Raw genomic sequence first — 21,482 nt, 5'->3', positions numbered from 1 at the left:
CCTTACACAGTGTTTCCAGTTTACCATTAGCTGCCCTGTTGTACTTTCTAGAATCTCATTGGTGATCTGAACTCTCTTCCCTTTCAAAGGTGATTTTAATTTTATGAAAAGCCAGAAGTTGCAGGGCATCAAATCTGGTCTGTAGCGGGGCTGAGTCACCTGGGTGATTGATGTTTTGCCAAAAAACTCTGCATGAGATCTGATATATTAACGGGTGTGTTGTCATGGTGAACCCGCCAATCACATGTTGGCTGTAGCTGTGGCCTTCTGAGTCATCCGAATAGTCTCCTTGGAGGAAAAAGCAAAATTTGATGCAGATTCGTGTCACTCAGTACTTGCTCAGTCATTTTGAATGCGATGGCCACACAATACACATGCTTATTCAACAGTGTCTACTGTCCCCACTGACTTCTGCAATGAAGTCGTCATTGTACATGCATGCGCATTCCAGTCCACTGTCTTTGGCTGCCAGGTTACATCAATGTCGTGCAGACTGTTCTTGTTATATTAAGGATGGCTGGATTTTTTTGGACTGACTTTGTATATTGGAATGCTTATAATAACTTACAAGCTGAAATTGTAAGCTTTTTTATGTCAAATGTTAAAATCACATAGACCATTGACTTACATGTCTTAACAACCTTTTGATTAAGTTATGGTTCAGTAACTACTTTAAAGCTTGTTCTGTTTTTCCTCTATTTATTAATAGATGATGATATTGATGATGAAGAGTTTTATGATGATCATTTGGAGGCTTATTTTGAGAAACTGGCAATTCCAGGAATGATATATGAAGACCTAGAAGGACAGAAACCTCCAGAAAAGGATTTTAAGCTAATAGGTGATTCTAGTCAGGTATGTTCCATTTGTTACGGTTTTTCAGAAATTTGACATTAGAAAATTATTACTGGTTTCATTGGATGTTAACATAGAACTTAAGCTTTTGTTTCCTTTGGATTCTATTTTTCTCTGATATACACTGATAATAAACAAATTTCCTACTTTCTCTTAACCTTTCCATTCACATACAGAAAAATTAAAAGAATAGTACAGTGAACATATCTATACTCCACATCCACATTAACTAATTGTTCATATTTTTGCCATCCTTGCATTTTGTTTGTTCCCCCAAAAGTTATTCCTGAATCTTTTGAAAGTAGGTTGCAGATAGTATGACATTTTACCCTAGTACTTCAGCATTTATCTCCTACAAATAAGAACATTTTCCTGTATAATTTCAGTTGTTACCTAACTTCAGCACAGTAATTTAAATTAATGTTCAGACTATATTCAAATTTACCTAGTTGTCTCCAAAATGTTCTCTACTTTTATGCTTTTGATCCAGATTTAATCAAAATTACACTTGCATTTGATTGTCAAGCCTCTTTATTCTTTCAGTTTGGAGTGATTCTTTCATGTTATTAAACTATTTTTTTATCCTCACTCGAGGGCATGCTTATTGATTTTAGACAGAGGAGAATGAACAGAGAGGGGGAGAGAAACATCCATGTGAAAGAGAAGCATTGTTTGGTTGCATCGTGCATGTGCTCCGACTAAAGACTAAATCCTTAACTTAGACATGTGCCCTGACCAGAATCTAACCTGCAACCTTTCAGTTATGGAAGATGCTCCAACCAACTGAGCCACACTGGCCAGGGCCGTTAATCTATTTTGTAAAATCTAGACTTGTTTTGTAAAGTGACCCCATTTTCCTTCTTTTGATTACATTAAACACTTTAGCAAGAATTCAAATTAAACACTTTTTTTTTAATAAACAGATTAAGATTAAACATCTGTGATGTTCCTTGCATCTCATAGCATCACTCAGGAGATATATAAGTCTGTCTGTCCCATTACTGGTGAAGCTGCATCTGATTATCTTGGTTAATATGTTGGCCAGATGTCTCCTTGTGAATGTGCCTTTTTTCTCCCCTTTGTCATCAGTAAGTCATTTGTAAGATGATAGATGAAGGTCATGTGAACGTTCTGATTCCGAAATGATCCTTCATGAACTGGATATAGTATCATTGCTGAGGCTTTCTAGAAATAATTTTTATGTTGGTGGCTATGTTAACTATCTGGTATCCTTCTATAAAGAAGACATTCTCTTCTCCCCATATTTTACCTGTCAAAATGTTTAATTTTATATTTTTTCTTTTTTTTAAAATTTATAAATCATGTTTATTCTATTACAGTTGTCTCAATTTTTAACACTTTACCCTCCTCCACCCTTCCCAACCCCATCCTCCACTCCCACAGTTAATTCCCACTCTGTTGTCCATGTCCATGGGTCATTCATACATGTTCTTTGTCTAGTCCCTTCCTCTTCCCACCATTGTCCTCTTTCCCCATCCCCTCTGGTCACTTTCAGTCTGCTCCATGTTTCTATGCCTGTGGTTTATTTTGTTTGTTGGTTTATTTTGTTGAATGGAGTCCACTTATAGGTGAAATCCTATGGTATTTGTCTTTCATCAACTGGCTTATTTAATGTAGTTTAATATTCTCCAGTTCCATCCATGTTGTCACAAAAGGTAGGAGGTCCACCTCTTTCTTTCTTAAATGCAGATTTTATTTATTTATTTATTTATTTATTTATTTATTTATTTATTTATTTATTAGATGTCAAAGTTAATTATAAAATATTTAAAAAATTTAAAACCATTATAAAGTCTCAGCAATTAAACCAACATGAGGTCACAGAAATAATCAGGTAGATCAATGAAATACAATGAAGGTTCTAGAGACAAACATATATAGCTAACAATATAATATATGATTAAGTTGATATTTCAAATCAATGGGTCAAATAAGGCTTATTCAACAAATAAGGTGCGTGGATCACTATTTCTTGAGATAAAACACACATTATACAAGAAATATTCAAGTGAGTTAAAAATCAATATGTAGAATCTAAGGACTTTTAGAAGAAAATAGAACTAATATTTTTCATGACCTGAAGTAAAATATTCAACCCCAGACGCTATAAAGTAAATTTTGACAATATCATTATATTAAACATTTAACTATATTGTAATATACATATAAAAAAAGTTAAAGGACAAGGATTGGAATAGAAGAGTATTTGCAACACATCTAAAAAAGGGTTAATATGTTTTCTTTTTTATTTAGGGAAAAATGTTCTACAAACCTTTAATCAATAAATGGATAAAGAATACCAAAAAATCATTTAAAGCTTTTTTTTTTAATAATAGAAATATGCAGGAAATATACTAAAACAGGTTTAGTTTCAACAAATAGTAAAGGAACAATTAAAATAACATCATTGTCACAATCAGATTAATGAATATTAAAAATATTGATAATATCAAGTATTGGCAACTCTGAAAGGAACTGGGTATTCATAGAAACTTTTTCTTCATCTTATAGCAGTCCCTTTAGCATTTTGCAGTGCTGCTTTGGTGCAGGTGTATTCTTCTAGCCTTCTTTTGTCTGGGAAACTCCTTATTTTGCCTTCCATTTTCATTGAGAGCTTCGCTGGGTAGAGCAGTCTTGGTTGCAGGCCTTTGCTTTTCATAACTTGGAATATCTCTTGCCATTCCCTTCTGGCTTCCAGTGTTTCTGTTGAGAAGTCATCTGCTAGCTGTATTGGGGCTCCCTTATATGTTACTACCTCTTTCTCCCTTGCTTGCTTTAGGATTCTCTGTTTGTCTTTGATATTTGCCATTTTAATGATGATGTGTCTTGGATGGGACCCTCTGTCCTTCCTGGACTTGTGTGACTTTTTCTCTCCTCCAATTAGGGAAGTTTTCCATCATTACTTTGTCAAGCAGATTCTCTATCCCTTCCTCATCCTCTTCTCCCTCTGGTATCCCTATTATACGGATATTATTATGTTTCAGGTTGTCCTGCATTTCCCTCAATGCCTCTTCCTGCTTTTTGAGTCTTTTTTCCTTTTCCTGCTCTTTCTGGGAACTTTTTTCTACCTTGTCCTCCAGCTTGCTGATTCGGTCCTCAGCTTCATCTAGCCTCCTTTTGATTCCTTCTACTGTGTTCTCCAGTTCAGAAATTGTATTTGTGATTTCCTCTTGTCTGTTATTGATAGTTTCTGTGTCCTTTTTCATGCTGATAGAGTTTGCAGTAAGTTCCTCATAGTTTCCCTGTCATTTTTGGTAATTCTCTCTGAGCTCACTGAGGTAATTGAGCTTCCTTAGAACCGTTGTTTGGAACTCAGTATCTGATAGTTTACTTGCCTCTATTTCATTCAGTTCTCTTTCTGGGGATTGCTCCTTTCCCTTCGAGTGGGGCGTATTTCTTTGTCTTCCCATTATTTGTGAGACTCTCTTTTGCTTCTTCTTCTTAAGTTGATCTGTTTTGATTTCCTGACTTTGTGGTGTGAACTTCTATGGTTGGAGACCGCTGTTTTTGCTTTCTGGGTCTGCCTCTGATGATGTCAGATGTTGACCCTGTCTGACCTTAGGCAGTCTGTTTGAGACTTCCAGTAATCTACTGTTTGTGGCTGTCCCCTTCAGCTGTTAATCTATTCACTCTGCTCTCAGCAGGCCCCCTTAGACAGCTCAGGGCGGAGCTGAGTCCCTCCTGGGGGCAGGGTTATTGGGTCCTTTCATGCTGCTGCTGTATGGGGGATGAGTCAGCACCAAGGTCCCACCAGCTACTCTCTCTGTTTTCTCCCCGAAGCATCCTTCCCTAGTCTCTCCTCAGGCGTCTCTAGCCCACTCTGCCCCCGCCTTTGCCGGGGACCAAGGTAAGTGGCTGCAAATAAAAATTTATGCCTTGGCCTTTTAAACAGTTCTTTGGGTCTCCAGCCGCCTGTCTCTGGCAGAGAGCAGTCTTGCCGCTTTTCTCAGTTGGCTGTTTTCTGTGTCCTTTTTGGGCTCTGGTGCTGTGGGCTAGAGAACTCTGCTTTTGGGGATCCAACTGGCCATTTCAATATCCTTCTGGTGCTGTGTACTGCACTCCTTACCAGTTAGATTGTGCTAAAGCCTATTCTTCTGTCTCTGAGGTTACAAGGCTCCTCTCTCACTGTTTTTCAGTTGTTTGTTCCAGGTGATTTCTCCATAAATTAGTTGTGATTCCAGGTTGGTCCTGGGGGGAGTTCAGGGTGACTTCCACTCACTCCTCCGCCATCTTGATTCTCCTCTAAATGTTTGATTATAATTTTAAAAATTTCATAAAGCTAAGATACTCTTTCAGTGGGCAGTGGAAAACAGTAGTTTAAACTGTAAACCTCAGTCAGAAAATAACAGCTCTCTGATTTCCCATGGTTCACACTCTCCAGGAAATTCTGCTTCACAGTCCAGCCCTCAAACCACCGAGCCACACCAGCCCGGACTCTTCAGGAAATTCTGAAACAACCCCAAAAGAGTCTGAGGAAGGCCATGTTTTTTGTCTGCCGGTGATCAGTAAGTATTGATATGATTCCTTTGTTCTTAAATCCTGTTTGACTTTTCATTTTTGCAAAAATACTTGTTTCTTTGGTATGGTTTAATATGTATTAACCCTTGTGTACCCCCAAATCTTGACAGTCTACAACTTTTCAGAGTGCTTTTTTTCCCCTCCATATTGTAAGGGAAAATTTATGTAGAAAGTGGCAGAAATAGTAGAAGTGAGTCAGCTGGGTTGCGTAGGCTCAGGAAACAAGTTTCAGAGGCAGAAGAAGAGCCCTTGGAGCTTAGGAGAGAGAAAGGCAAAGTAATGTGCCTAGGCATAGAAGGAAGGCACAGGAAGGCTCCAGAGAGGGAAAATGCACTTCAAAGAGATTTTTGGTAACACCTGAGTACATTGGTATTATTAGAAATCAAGTGGTTTCTATTTCTTGGTTGTGTATTGTGAATGAGCTCTATTCAGATGTCTGAGAATTAGAAATGAATTCTCTGTATGGTAGCAGTTTAGGACATTTACTGTTGCCTCATGCTGTTGCTTTTCTCTGTTATGCAAATTGTATATTTGTCATGTGAATGTTAAATATTAGGTTTACATAAAATAATTTGAATAGCAAAAAACAGTTATTCCATTAGATTACTGAAACTGACTTTGTTTTATTATTTTTATATACTTTAGGTGATTCTATAGGTAATGGAAATAGTAGAAGGCATGTAGATGGTGTGTTACCATTTTCCTCTAATACTTTGAGAATTGAAAAAGAGAAAGAATGTGCAGAAAGTTCAAAGGGTATTTTTCTACACTGTGACAGAGTAAGTTTATTTGCATTTTCTTTAAATTTTCTATGCAAAGATAAAGTCTTTTGTATAATAGCATTTTCATTTTTAAATAACTTTTTACATTTTGAATATAGTTGACAAACAATATTATATTAGTTTCAGATGTACAACCATGATTTGACATTTATACACAGTACGAATGATCACCCTGATAAATCTAGTACCCATCTGGCACCATATATAATTAAAACAATATTGTTGACTATATCTCTCATGCTGTACTTTACAGTCCCATGGCTATTTTGTAACTGCCAATTTGTGCTTCATAATCCATTCAGTTTTTTCAGCCATCCTCCCAACCCCCCTTTACCCTGGCAACTGTCAGAATGTTCTTTGAGTCGGTTTCTGTTGTATTTATTCATTTATTTTGTTGTTTAGATTTTGTGTATAAGTAATATCATATATTTTTTGTCTTTCTCTGACTTACTTCACGCAATACCCTCTAGGCCCATTATGCTGTCATAAATGATAGGATTTCTTTCTTATGGCAGAGTAATATTACATTGTATATAGGTACCACTTTATCCACTTGTCTGTTGACGGGCATTTAGGTTGCTTCCATATCTTGGCTATTATAAATAATGATACAATGGGCTTATGGATGGATATGCCTTATTGAATTGGTGTTTTAAATTTCTTTGGGTAAATTACCCAGAAGTGGAATTTCTGGGTCCTTCTTTGTCTCTTGTTGTATAGCCTTTGTTTTAAAGTCCTTTTTATCTGGTATGGGCATTGCTACACCAGCATTGTTTTTTATTTCCATTTTCATGAAGGATCTTTTCCCATCCCTTTTACTTTCAGTCTGTGTATGTTTTTTGATCTGAATTGTGTCTGTAGGCAGTATACATATGGGTGTTACTCTCATCCATTCAGCCATCCTATGTCTTTCGGTTGGGCCATTTAATCCATTTGCATTTAAAATAATGGTGGATAGATATGTACTTATTGCCATTTTATTGCTCATAGTTTTGACTTTTTGCTTCTTTTTCTTCATGAAGATTCTTTAACATATCTTGCAATACTGGTTTGGTGGTAATGAAGTTCTTTAGTTTTTTTTGTTGTTGGGGAAGTTCTGTTCTTTGATTCTAAATGATTGCTTTGCTAGGTACAGTAGTCTTGGTTGTGGGGTCCTTCCTTTTCATCCCTTTGAATATTTCTTGCCAGTTTCTTTTGGCCTGCAAAGTTTCTGTTGAGAAATGAGCTGGGAGCCCCCTTGTAGGTAACTAACTGCTTTTCTTTTGCTGCTTTTAAGATTCTTTCTATGTCTTTAACCTTTTGCATTTTAATTATGATGTGTCCTGGTGTGGGTCTCTTTGGGTTCGTTTTGTTTGGAACTTGGCATTTCCTAGATTTGTATGTCTATTTCCTTCACTGGGGTAGCACTTTCATTTTTTCTTTATGTACTTTTCTGCTGTGCTTACTGCATACAAGATTATGGTTGTTATAACCTTATTTATAAAAGTGTACTTTTTTAATAATAGTGCCTTTCTTTTATCTGTTCAGTGCTTTTAACCTTAAATTCTTTTTTGTATGACATTAGTATTAATACACTTGCCTTCTCTTTATTAAATATGCTTGTTATATTCTTTTTCATTTCTTTTTAACTTTTTAAATCATTTGTTCAAAGGATTTCTTATAAATAGCATTTAGCTTAGTTTTATTATTTTAATGTAATCTGATAGTCTGTTTTTCTAATGAGCTAATTAATCCTTTAACACTTAGTATAGTTATTAATATTCCTGATTTTATTCTTATATTTTACTTCATATAATATTTGCTTTATGTCATTTTCAAAAATTTTATTGCAATGTTCCTTCCTGTTCACATCTTTTCTCTCCCCCCAGTTTTTCCTTTTTTGTGTAATTTGAAAGTTCTGTTACTATTTTCCATATATTCAAAGATACACATTTTTCATATTTTAACACTTCAGAAATCAGCCATGTCTTTCAGTTACTAATATGTCATAATTTAACATTTTCTTCCTTAGTGGTACATACAATAATGGGAAAATCTTAAAATCAATGGTAGACTCTGTGAAGGATGCTATTTTTCCATTTTTTGGAGAGTATACTTCCTTTTCCCTAATTTATTATGAGACATACTTCTCAGCTATTCTGAGACAATACCAGCACATTAGCACCAGGGTGCTTTGCTACCTCATTGTTTCCCTTAGACTTTAGTGAGATGGGACTTTCAAATATAGTTGACCCTTGAAGAACACAGGTTTGAACTTTATGGGTCTACTTATGTGCAGATGTTTTTTTCAATAGCTATACAGTTGGCTCTCTGTATCCCTGGATTTTGTGTTTACAGATTAAACAATCTTGGATTCAAAACAGTGTTTTTGATTTCTGGTTGGAAATTTGTGAATACAGAGGGTCTACTGTATGCATTGTTGTATACCTCTTATATACGGGACTAGCAGCCATGGATTTTGGTATCCACAGGGGTCCTGGAACCAATCATCTGTGGATACCAAGGCATTGTAGTTAAGTTTTGGGGGAGTCAATAGTTATATAGGGATTTTCAACTACATGGTTGTCAGTGCCTGTAACAGCATGTCATTTAGGTGTCAACTGTACTTTCATTACCTCCTCTTGAAACCCCATCTCCTAAGAGACCTGTGGATTGCTTTTATTTTTTTCCTTCTCACATTTCCTAATTCTTAAGTGTTGCTGAGAGTTAAACATTTAAAGTATAAACAAAGACCTATTTTTGTGGTTGGGTTTAAAAACTGTTAGAAAAACTGCATTCCTCTTTTTTTTTTTTTAACAAATTCTAGTGTCTAGGGCTGACTTTTAATATATAACAGCAAGAGAACTGCTTTGCTATGTAGGAAATCACATTCCAGAAGTAGGTCATCTACAAATGGGTTAGCACCAGGTTTCCCACAAATGGTGCCTTGCGTGTGGGGAGAGGGAGTGACTCTCTGATGTCCCATGCCCCTAACCTATTGTTCTGCCTGGATTGTGTTCTGTGTTTGAGGTGTTCAGTTATAATCCCATAGGTGGTAGCTTCGTCCCATTGGCTCCTCAACCAAGCACATAAAGGGTTCAAGTGCACTTCATTAAAGAGTACAGCAATTTTGGAGGCTGTCATTACCTTTCTTTGAGATTGGTTTAAGTCATTTTATTGAGGGAGAGCGTTTCCCACATTATCATTCTTTTTAGTCTGTGCTAGTGTCATATGAAAAACAGTTATCTAGTTTTAAGTGGCATTTGTCTCCTTTGTCTTTTTTCCTATTAGGATATTTATTTTAACTGTTGATTTTATAAGCTCTCTGTATTAAGGAGATATTTTGATCCTTATGCATTTTATTTATTTATTTGGCTCAAACAACAGAAATTTATTTTTATTACAGTTCTGGAGAAGTCCAAGATCAGGATTTTGGCGGGGTTGGCTTCTCCTTAGGCTTCTTTTCATGCCTTGTAGATGGCTGTCTTCTCCCTGTGTCTTCACATGGTCTTCATTCTGCTGATCTTTATGTATTTCAGGCTTTGGTGTTTATATTTGTTTTCTGGGGCTGCCTGTACAAATTAAAAAAATTTTTGCTAGCTTAAAACAACAGAAATTTTTTCTCTTATAGTTCTAGAGGCCAAAATGTTGGTATAGTTCTGAAACCAAGATGTTGACCTGGTGCTCCTTAGTTGTGGTAGCGTTACTCTAGTATCCACCTTTGTTTTCACGTGGCTTTTCCCTCTGTGTCTCTTTGTCCCTTGAAGTGTTCTCCTCCTTTCTCTTATAAGTACAGTTGACCTTTGAACAATGTGGAGGCTGGGGTGCCAACCCCCCCAATACAGTAAAAAATCCTTGTATAATTTTTTACTCCTTCCAAACTTAACTATGTTCTTTTTGGTATTTGCAAGCAGTTGGTTCCAGACCTGCACAGATACCAAAATCCACAGGTGCTCAAGTCCCTTATATAAAATGGGACCTCACAATTCTTACAGTTGGTCCCCAAATGTGAATCAAAAATACTGTATTCATTTTGTGGTTGGTTAAATTCATGGATGTGAATGAAACCCAGGGATATGGAGCATCGACTATATATTTGGTTGAAAAAAAATCCACATGTAAGTAGACCTGCGCATTTCCAACCTGTGTTGTTCAAGGATCAACTGCACACTGCTCTTGGGTGTAAGACCCATTCTAAACCATAATGATCTCATCTCAAGAACCTTAATCACATCTGACAAGATCCTGTTTCCAAATCAGGTCACAATTTATAGGAACCTTGGTAAGACTTAGGCATATCTGTTTTGTGAGATACAATTTAAGCCATGAGAGTGTTAACACTTTAAAGATGTTATTTACTGAAGAATACAAAATTATCCACCTGTGTTTTCTCCTGTACTTTTATATCTAAATCTTTAAGCCATATGGAATTTATTTTGATACAAGGTAAAGATGTAAGTTTATTTTTTGTATAACATTGTTAGAAAACCACCCAGTTAATAAATGTTAACACTAGGATTTAAATCTATGACTTTGTTTCAAAATTAGCACCTTTTTTCTTATATAGAACTACTTCCTTTTAGTATTCTAACTTTAAAAACTTTGCCCATGAGGCTGTTTTTGTCACACATCTTAGAAAAGACTGGTGTTAAACACTTTATTGACCTTTATTCATAGCTAAATATCTAAGAGTACTGTAGGCACTTGAGCCTCTTTTCAAAAGTTTTTATTCTAGGAAAGAATAAGAAGTACCATTTGAGAAAGTATGTGGGAGTACTTGGTTTTGAAGCACTGTCTTAATTTGCTATTTTTGATGCAATTATTATTGGACTCCTCAGGGACCTTTGTAGTATTTGCTGTTTTACTCCTATTAAAAGATGTTAATATCTGTGTTTTGAAGGGCTGTTACTCATATTAACTTTATGAAGCTGATCGCACTAGTGGGCTTATCATCCTGTAGAGACTTTTAGTGGTAATGATAAAAAGTGAAATTGACAGCCCTGGCTGGTGTAGCTCAGTGGATTGGGTGTCAGCCTGTGAACCAAGGGGTTGCAGGTTCGATTCCCAGTCAGGGCACATGTCTGGGTTGCAGACCAGGTCCTCAGTTGGGGGTGCGTGAGAGGCAACCACACATTGATGTTTCTCTCCTTTTCTTTCTGCCTCCCTTCCCCTCTCTCTAAAAATGGATAAAATCTTCAAATGAAAAAGTTAAATTGACATTTCTAACATCCTTAATTAAATGAACATGTTGGACCCACTTTTGGTAACTGAATATGCTGATTTATGTTTGCCATCACCACATTATGAGTTTTGGTTTTCTTTAACTGAGTATCATTGGGTCTTACATAATCTAGAAGAATACTGTTTAGTCTGTTCTTTTATATAATAAAGATTTTATGTCAACTATGTAATTTTTCCCCGTAAAATTTTGGAATGGGTTCTGAAAAACAAAACTTACTGTTGGCTCTTTTATTGCTTTTTTTTTTTTTTAAAGGAAAGCACAAGAGAAGTTCTGGTGAAGACTATCAGGGCTGCTAATGCGAAACTTAACACTATTTATTTTCATGACACAAGTATCAATAAAAAAGATTTTGACTTGACAAACCCTTTAAAGCTGGAGGCAAAGTCTCCTCATCAAAATAAGCATTTGGCATCATCTTCAGACACTGAGATTCCTCAAGTGTCCATTCAAAAAAATATGAACATAGCATCTTTGAAGCCCATTAGTGACAACAGAATTAATTCCAGTGATATTTTCCAGTCAACAACTAGTGAAAGGCGAACATGTGAATGTTATGAGTCCATTGAAAAGAATAAAGACCGTAAGTGGGCTTTTTTTAAAAAATAAAAGTAAAGAAATATATAAAATGTATATATGTTTTGAATAGAGTATATTTCTAAGTGGAACTTGCCTAATCTTTCATATTAAAATGTTCAAATGCTTTATGAATTTAGAAAATGGTATCTTTAAAATGAATATTGCACTGAAAGTGAAGAAGGAAACCCCTGCCCCTCCCAAAGCAGAAGCCAAAGGAAAGGCTTTGTAGGCAAAGAAGCAGAGCTGAAAGGCATCCACAACCACCAAGAAAAGATCCACACATTACTTACTTTTTGATGGCCCAAGACATTGCGGCTCGGCAGGCAGCCCAAATATCCTCGGTAGAGTGCCCCCAGGAGAAACAAGCTTGACCACTATGCTAGCATCAAGTTCCTTCCTGACTACTAAGTCAGCCATGAGGAAGATAGAAGACAACAATACACTTGTGTTCATTAGGGTGTTGAGGCCAACGAACACCAGATCAAAGAGGCTTTGAAGAAGCTCTGTGAGATTGACATGACAAAGGTCAACACCCTGATCAGGACTCATAGAGGGAAGGAGACACATGTTTGACTAGCTGCCATCTATGGATGTTGCCAACAAAATTGGGATAATCTAAACTGAGTCCGGCTGGCTAATTCTAAAGATAAAAAATTTTCACTAAAAAAAAAATGAAAATGGTATCTTTAGTCACAGGTCTGGTAGAAATAGACCTTTCTAAGTTGTCTTTTCCTTTTTCCCAACTTCTCCATTGGAGACTTTTACTATAATTAAGGCTGGCTTATCCACCATCAGAGAGATACTATTCTTTGGGGGAAATCGATTTTCATTTTCTGAACTAGTTTTGGGCAGATTTTAGCACTGTTGATAACTAAGATAAGGCAACTAAATAAAATTATTTAAGAATGTTATATAATTTTACTTGTTGCATGTGTCATTGGAGATTTTTGGAATTTTTTTTAGAATCTGATCTGCCACAGAATGTGGTTTATCAAAATGAAGAGGGTAGATGGGTCACTGACCTTGCCTATTACACATCTTTTAATGAAGAACAGGATTTAAATATGCCTCTAATCGATGAGAAGAATGAAGACTTCAGAACTGGTTGTAAGTGTATATTTATAATCACTTCATTGTACCATTTTCATGTGTTCTGATGGTGTTCTGATGGTTGGTCTCATCAGCTCCTTTCCAGAATATACAATACTTAGCTCTTCACTTGTTTTTATAGGAACAAAGGCTTGAATTAATGCTAATCATTGCAGAGTGAGCTGAACCCTTTCATTATGTAAGGACAGTGCATCAGAACAGTACTCTCTTACTTTAATTTAGAACCTTTATCTTGTATAATTGGAAGGCACCTTAGGCTTTACTTTTTCACCTTTTAAAATCTGTCTTGAACAGAAATATATTGATAAATGAGCAATTAAAAAAGTCCATTTTTGAGTAAAAGCTAAGAAATATGGTAGAAATGATGGAAGAAAAGTGATGAAAAAGATATAGGAAATTTCAAAGGGTGAGCATATTAGGAATATAAAGTAAGTTTGTGGATTTACAGTAAAACTGCTAATGTAGAAAGCTAGTAGGTCTGCAGAGTGTGTGGTATTTTGTCTTATTCTGTGGAGATGTTACTGTGCTGCTGAGGCCTCTGATCCCTAACACCTCTAAACTGGGGATGAGGAAAACATGCAGTGGCCTGTCAATCCCAGTCTTATTTTTAATAGGTTCAGAATGTTCCACAGAAAGAAGTTATTCTAACTACTTTTTGTAGTGAACTCTTAAACACCTGATAATATGTAAGTACAGAGATAGCCATTTTTTTCAGTCCTTAAGAAACCATCCATCACCTAAGAGGGATAAGACAAGAATGCAAAACAATAGCACCATAAGAAATATAAACCAAATGTTTTGGAGTTTAGAGGAGAAATAGCTTTTGCTTGAGTAGGTAGCAGAAGGATTTTACATAACTGATTTTGAAGTAAAGTTTCAACAAATAAATATTTGGGGGCCTGAGAAATTTCAAATGGATGGAAAACCCACTGAAAGAGAATGACATGAGAAAGCGTGGCCATGTTTTGAGAATGATGAACAGTTTAATGTGGCTGGCATTTGTGGCAAGACATGGAAAGGGGAGGGCTGTATAAGATGGGCAGATGAAGCTGGAGAGGAACACTAGGGCTGGGGAGTGGGTAGAACTTTGACTACCCAAAGATTTAGGGATTGTTTGGTAAGCAGTAGGGAACCACTGAAGAGTTGCTTGTCCAACTTGCTTTGGAAGTCCTCAGGCAGTGATGGGCAGTTGAATGAAAGAGATGCCTTAGGATTTTGTAGAAATCTACACTATGAGATTGAAAAGAAAGTAGCTAATGAAAGGTACGGATATAGAATGGTTAGGATTTTGTGACTGGATTTCAGTGAATGGTAGAGAGTCAAGAAAAGATTGAAGTTTGCGATCTGTTACTTGGGAAAATGCCAATACTGTTAACTGAGATGGGGAAAATCAGAAGAAACTAGAACTTTGTTTTTTTTTTTTTTTTTAATTAATTTATTTACTTTTTAAATACATTTGTCTCTGCCTTCCCCCCACCTCTTTCCCTAGCCCCCTCCCACCTTCCCTCCCTCAGCTCTTCCCCTTTGGTTTTGTCCATGAGTCCTTGCTATATGTTCCTTGACTTTCCCCTTCCCTTCCCTTTCCCTGCCCTTCCCTTCCCTCTTGTCTCTGTTGATTTCTTTTCCTTTCAGTGTTGCTGGTCATATTTTCCTTGCTTCTTTGCATTGTTAGTTAGGTTCCGCTTATAGGTGAGATCATATGGTATTTGTCTTTCGCCCCCTGGCTTATTTCGCTTAGCATGATGCTCTCCAGTTCCATCCATGCTGTCGCAAAGTTTAGTACTTCTTTTTTTCTTTCTGCTGCGTAGTATTCCATTGTGTATATGTACCATAATTTTTTGATCCAATCATCTACTGATGGGCATTTAGGTTGCTTCCAAGACTTGGCTATTGTCAGTTGTGCTGCTATGAACATTGGGGTGCATAGGTTCTTTTGAATTGGCATTTTGGGATTCTTAAGGTATAGTCCCAGCAGGGGAATCGCTGGATCAAAAGGCAGTTCCATTTTCAGCTTTCTGAGGAAATTCCACACTGCTTTCCATAGTGGCTGCACCAGTCTGCATTCCCACCAACAGTGGACTAGAGTTCCCTTTTCTCCACAGCCTCGCCAGCACCTGTTGTTTGTGGATCTGTTTATGATGGCCATTCTGACCGGTGTGAGGTGGTACCTCATGGTGGTTTTGATCTGCATTTCTCTGATGGCTAGTGATGCAGAGCATCCTTTCAAATGCCTCTGGGCCCTCTTTATCTCCTCCTTAGAAAAGCATCTGCCCAGGTCCTTTGCCCATTTTTTGATTGGATCGTTTGTCTTCTTGGAGTAAAATCGAGTGAGTTCTTTGTATATCTTGGAGATCAAACCTCTATCTGATGTATCATTAGCAAATATATTTTCCCAAATGGTTGGCTCCCTTTTCATTATGCTGATGTTTCTTTAGCTGTGCAGAAGCTTCTTATTTTGATGAGGTCCCACTTGTTTATTCTTTCCTTTATGTCCCTTGCTTTAGGAGACATATCAGTGAAAAAATTGCTGCATGGGATATCTGAGAGTTTCCTGCCAATGTTCTCCTCTAGGACTTTGATGATGTTGCGACTTATATTTAAGTCTTTTATCCATCTTGAGTTTATTTTTGTGTATGGTGTCAGCTGATGATCCAATTTCCATTTTTTGCATGTAGCCATCCAGCTCTCCCAACACCATTTGTTGAAGAGGCTGTTATTGCTCCATTTTATGGTTCTGCCCCCTTTGTCAAATATTAGATGTCCATAGAGACCTGGGCTTATTTCTGGGCTTTCTATTCTGTTCCACTGGTCTATGGGTCTGTTCTTGTGCCAGTACCAGATTGTTTTGAGTATAGTGGCTTTGTAGTAGAGTTTGATGTCCGGTATTGTGATCCCTCCTACTTTGTGTTTCTTTCTCAAAATTGCTGCGGCTATTCGAGGTCGTTTATGGTTCCATATAAATTTTTGAAATGTCTGTTCTATTTCTGTGAAATATGTCATTGGTATCTTAATAGGGATTGCGTTGAATCTATAAATTGCTTTTGGTAGTATGGACATTTTAAGGATATTAATTCTTCCAATCCACGTACACGGTATATGCTTCCATTTATTTGTGTCTTCCTTAATTTCTTTTTTCAATGTTGTATAGTTTTCTGCATACAGGTCTTTTGTGTCTTTGGTTAAATTTATCCCTAGGTACTTTATCTTTTTTCGTGCTATATCGAATGGTATATTTTTCCTGATTTCTTCTTCTTCTATTGCATTGCTGGTGTACAAAAACGCCTTTGATTTCTGAATGTTGACTTTGTATCCTGCTGTTTTGCCAAATTCACTTATTAGGTTGAGGAGTTTTTTGGTAGAGTCTACAGGATTCTCTATGTACACTATCATGTCATCTGCAAACAATGATAGTTTTACTTCCTCCTTTCCTATTTGGATGCCTTTTATCTCTTTCTCTTGTCTGACCGCTGTGGCTAGGACTTCCAATATGATGTTGAAAAGAAGCGGTGAGAGCGGACATCCTTGTCGTGTTCCCGATCTTAGTGGGAAAGCTTTCAGTTTTTGCCCGTTGAGTATGATATTGGCTGTAGGTTTTTCATATATGGCCTTTATTACGTTGAGGAATGCCCCATTGATTCCCATTTTGCTGAGTGTTTTGATCATAAATGGGTGCTGTACCTTGTCAAATGCTTTTTCTGCATCTATCAAGATGATCATGTGGTTTTTGTCTTAAGAAACTAGAACTTTGGATGATTGTGTTTTGAGCTGGGAATATTTGGAAGCTGGAAATATGATTCCAAAATTGGAGGTTAAGTTACAGTTAGAGCTTGCCCAATGATGTTTTGATTTAGAAAGGACAGAGGGTACACACTGGATAGTGGATATTGACTTTGTCATTAAAGTCAGTGGTAATGGAATTCTTAGATGTTGGCTGGTGACAGTGTAAATTGATACAAACATTATGGAAGCTTGTTTTGCAGTATCTGGTGAAGGTGAAGTTTATGAACTTTATAACCCAGTTAGCATATACCAAGGATAAGGGGTGTATATATTCACCAAAGATGTATACTATAAATATTTATAGTAGAATTTTTTTAACATTTTAAACATATTTATTGAGGTATAAATAAATTACAATAAACTGCACATATTTAAAGCACATAATTTGTTAAGCTGACATATGTACACATTTGTGAAACCAACACCACAATTAAGATACTAACCATATTGAACATATCCAACAGACAAGAGGGAAGGAGGGAGGGGGGGCGGGGGGAAAGGAAGGGAAGGGGAAAGTCAAGGAACATATAGCAAGGACTCATGGACAAAACCAAAGGGGAAAAGCTGAGGGAGGGAAGCAGGGAGGGAGGGGGCAAGGGAAAGTGGTGGGGGGTAGGTAGAGACAAATGTATTTGAAAAAATAAATTAATTAATTTTAAAAAAGGGAACTACTTTTCTAAACAGCAAATATAAAAATAATCAGAGTATGTAGGCAATCTCAAGTGGCAAGATGTTTAGTGTATCTGAATGGTGCTATTCACTGTCCATTGTGTGTGGATGGGAGTGGGGTGGCAGGAGTAATATTTATAGTAGAATTGTATAAGAATATTTTATCTCATATATTAATTCTATACTAGAAACTCTGAAATTCCCATTAACAATGGAATGAAATGGATTGTGTTTATTCCTACATTGGAATGCTATGTAGCAATGGGAATGAATGATGTGTAGCCACTTGTAGCAGTGTGGATGAATTTCACAAAAATGTTGAATAAAATAAGGCTGACTAAGAACGCATACTATGTAATACTATTCGAATACAGTTCAAACATACTCTGCCCTGTGAAGTAAGAAGCAAGGGTAGTGGTTACTGCAGAAAGAGCATATAGTGACAGAAAAGCTCCAGAGGCCTTTTGGGTGCTGTCAGTGTTTTGTTGCTTGATGTGGCTACACATGTGTTCAGATTGTGAAAAGTTACTGAGTTTTTCGCTTATATGTACTTTTCATAGGTATATTATGCTTTGATAAAAAGTTTTTAAAAATTAGTATCAAACTGAGAAAAATATTTTTAATTCATATTATTGATTAGAGGCCCATTTCCCTAATCCGTAAATAGTTCTAATAAATAATAAGAAAAAGACCAATTACTCAGTGTAGAATTGGGCAAAGGTTGTAAACAGACTATATATAGAGAAGGAAATAAAAATGGTTGTTAAACATACAAAATAGTTCTTACAGAAAGATGCAAAGTGAAACCACTTCAAGATAATATTTTTCAGTTATTTAATTGGCAGTGATCCAAAATTGGAAGTGTGTATTAATGTAAAAGTGGCAGTGATCCAAAAGTTCGATAATAAAACTATGTTGGTAAGAGTGTTAAGGGAAGTAAGTAAGCTAGCGCTTTATAGGCACAGCCTCTAGGTAGGGCAATGTTGCAGTATCCAACAAAAGTACAAATGTATATTTTATTTAACCAAGCAGTTCTGGGGATTTATTAGTCAGATACACTTGTATTAATGGTATGTGACGTATGTGCAGTGTTATTACTTGCACATTGTTTATAATAAGAAAAGGTTGGAAGCAACATGGTTGTGCAAAAGAGGGGACAAAGCAAGGTGCATCCATACAAGGAAGTTCCTTGTGGCAATAAAAAAAGGTAAAGGAGCTCTTTAGGTACTGATATGGAATGATCACCAAAATAAATTATTTAAAGTCGAAGACATAGAAAAGCATATAAAATATTCTAACATTTGTGTAAAAAGGAGGAAGAGGAGAGGATGTACATGTATTTAAAAAGGCATACAGTAGAGAGATTTAAAAAAAAGAAATGGATTGCAGGAATCTCTAGCTACTTGAATTAAAAAATCAAATAGATTCAAATAATGAGGAGTCTCAGGGTACCTTATATACTAGTTGCTTTTGGAGGTGTGGTACGTGAGGTCAGAGATGTAGGGGAGACATTTCAGTGTTTATTCACTTTGATGTCTTTTCGTTAACTTTTGAAGTCTTTATTGAAGCATAGTATACGTGTATACACATTTTGAATTTTGAACTATGTGACTGTGTTATTATTAAAGGAAAAATTAATACATAATAGAGGAATTTAATAAACCATACTGTGGGATGACTAGCATGAGTCGTGAGGAAATGGAGAATATAAATATGGAAAACTATTAAATTTGAGGGAAGAAAAGAAAGGATCGTGGGAAATCAGGGCCAGGGGAGCATATGAATGAAATGGGAGCCTTTTAATAGAAAGGGGGAAGGGAATTTTGAAAATGTAAGAGGAGATACTCAGAAAGAATGGCTCAAGGGTATAATTTTTATAATGTCAAAGTCATTTGACATGAAAACTTACAAACTTTAACAAACATTTTCAGAAAATTTACTGCGTTACTATTCCTTTTTCCCATTTCTGCCCTCTCCAATAGTTCCATATATTTGAGGGTACTACATTACTTTTGTCTATGGTGTTGGATTTAAACACTGGGCAAGGGGTATAGGGGATTGGGACATAAGGGTTGCCTCAAAATTTAACAACTAGAACATTCAGGTAACATTTGCAAGGACTCTCATTTTAGATTTGGTAAACAATTGAGCATAGACTCATGAAGAATGAAGTTTTGCTTTTCCGTAATCTGTGACTAATTTCTGATGAACATGAAAAGTAACAACAGTAGTCTAGATTTTTAACTTGAAGAACTTCAAAATCAGAGCAAAAGTGCTTAGGAATATAATAAATAGCAGTTGGAGGTGTTTAATGATTAAAAAAACATTTATTCATTGAAATAAATTTTCTGGGTTACCTTTTTTCTTTTTAAATTTTATTTTTTAATTAATTGGAGTGACTGACATTGGTTAAGATTAAGTAGATTTCTGGATTACCTCTTTATGGACTGATTTCCTACTTCTCTTGAATGTTAGATTTAGTTGGTTGATACTTTGTTATTTTGGGACAGTAGTTTTTTTAACTATGGGACCTCACAGAGAATCTTTATAGAAAACTTTTTATGTGAAAGATAAAAATCACATATTTAGCATGTGATTTTGGGAGCTTATGGTTGTAGTAATGCTCATTCATACCTCTAGGTTAGAATGTGTTTATATAAAATAAAGGTAAAGAATCAGCACTATCCTAACAAGTAGGAATCCTGATGTATCTCTGGTGCTCTACTTTTCCTAACTGGAAGTATTCTTTGGTATATATACTCATTTTGTCTCAAGATACTAATATTGTACTGTGAGGGTTTCCAAAAGGACAGTTTGGATCTGATTAGCCTTTGGTGGAACCACAAGAGGGAGACATCTCTCTTTTTCCCCATCACAAGTATCCCTTCTGTGTGGTTACTCACTCTTCCCCTTTCTGCTACTGTTCTGAAGTACCAGGCAAAGGCCTAGAGTGGGCAGCAGATAGGCATTCTAGAGTCTAGCCTGCAGACTTTTCTGAATTAACCAACATGTTTAAAAGTCTCTTTAGTTCTAATACCTTGAGCAGGAGCACATGCTTCCTAGTTTGTCACTGTCCCACCATTCTTTATTGTGTTATACTCTTTGCTTATTCGCCCCTGAGGCACTTAGTTTATGGCCTTGGCTTTGAAGTTGATTTAGGTCCATTCATTTCCATAAGATGAAGTGAGGTGCTCATAGGAGATACCTAGGGAGCACCAGTCCCTGTTTGCCCAGGCTTTGGGTTTTGCTGGGATATGGAACTCTTTCTTCTAAATCTGGGACAGTTATGGACAAACAGGTGATTGGGCACCTCAGCAAACATTTTCATGATAAATTTATGGAATGGCTTGTCAGTTTGATTTATCTAGGGGAAAACCCAAGGGTATTCATGGGTGAGTGCCTTAATTCAGGTGTGCAAAATCTTTAAAGCTAAAATTAATGTGAATCTTCTAAAAACAAAAAGCTTATATTGTAAAGCCCTTTTAGTGAGTAAGGGCATATTAGTGACTGATGAAATTAATGACAGTAGGGTATTGATTACCAAAAGTTTGAGAACCATAGACTGTGTACTTAATGTAGGTGTATCAGTTGTGTGATAGAAGCTGTCATGTACTCCTAAAAAATTTTATTTCTTTAATATTTTATTTTCCTAATAGCTAAGTTTTATTTATATGCTAGTATTTAATTGGCATTACTATAATTTTGTATACCTATTCTTTTCAAGCTGAGGCATTGGATTTGATTGCACAACATGAAGAAGAATTTAAGAAAGAGCACCAATTCATGCAGGTTTGTATTTTATTGACAATAAAAGTTTAACAGTTTTTTATGTATTAATGTAAATGTAGCAAAATTTTTATTGCTATCTAAAGTATGGAATTATTTCTTGCTTTTCTCATATTCAGATAATTTCTGCTTTTTTTCTTTACACTATAAATTACTAATTGAAA

The 21,482-nt window shown here is 36.1% G+C and overlaps 1 protein-coding gene across 1 annotated transcript in view; it reads left to right on the top strand.

Moving 5' to 3' along the window:
* CEP192 (centrosomal protein 192) overlaps positions 1-21,482 on the top strand; it is a 133,258-nt gene that overhangs the window by 22,862 nt on the left and 88,914 nt on the right. Inside the window, exons 8-14 of the mRNA XM_054587319.1 lie at positions 710-859; positions 5,180-5,278; positions 5,319-5,381; positions 6,040-6,173; positions 11,650-11,977; positions 12,937-13,080; positions 21,257-21,321. Coding sequence (XP_054443294.1) covers positions 710-859; positions 5,180-5,278; positions 5,319-5,381; positions 6,040-6,173; positions 11,650-11,977; positions 12,937-13,080; positions 21,257-21,321 — 983 coding nt within the window. The remainder of the gene's footprint in view (positions 1-709; positions 860-5,179; positions 5,279-5,318; positions 5,382-6,039; positions 6,174-11,649; positions 11,978-12,936; positions 13,081-21,256; positions 21,322-21,482) is intronic.

This window comes from Pteronotus mesoamericanus, unplaced genomic scaffold, assembly GCF_021234165.1.
Source record: "Pteronotus mesoamericanus isolate MK-2021 breed Mesoamerican mustached bat unplaced genomic scaffold, CSHL_Meso_final scaffold_118, whole genome shotgun sequence".
NCBI lineage: Eukaryota > Metazoa > Chordata > Mammalia > Chiroptera > Mormoopidae > Pteronotus > Pteronotus mesoamericanus.
Note: the sequence above shows the minus strand (reverse complement) of the source record. Positions and strands in the feature narration are given on the sequence as shown.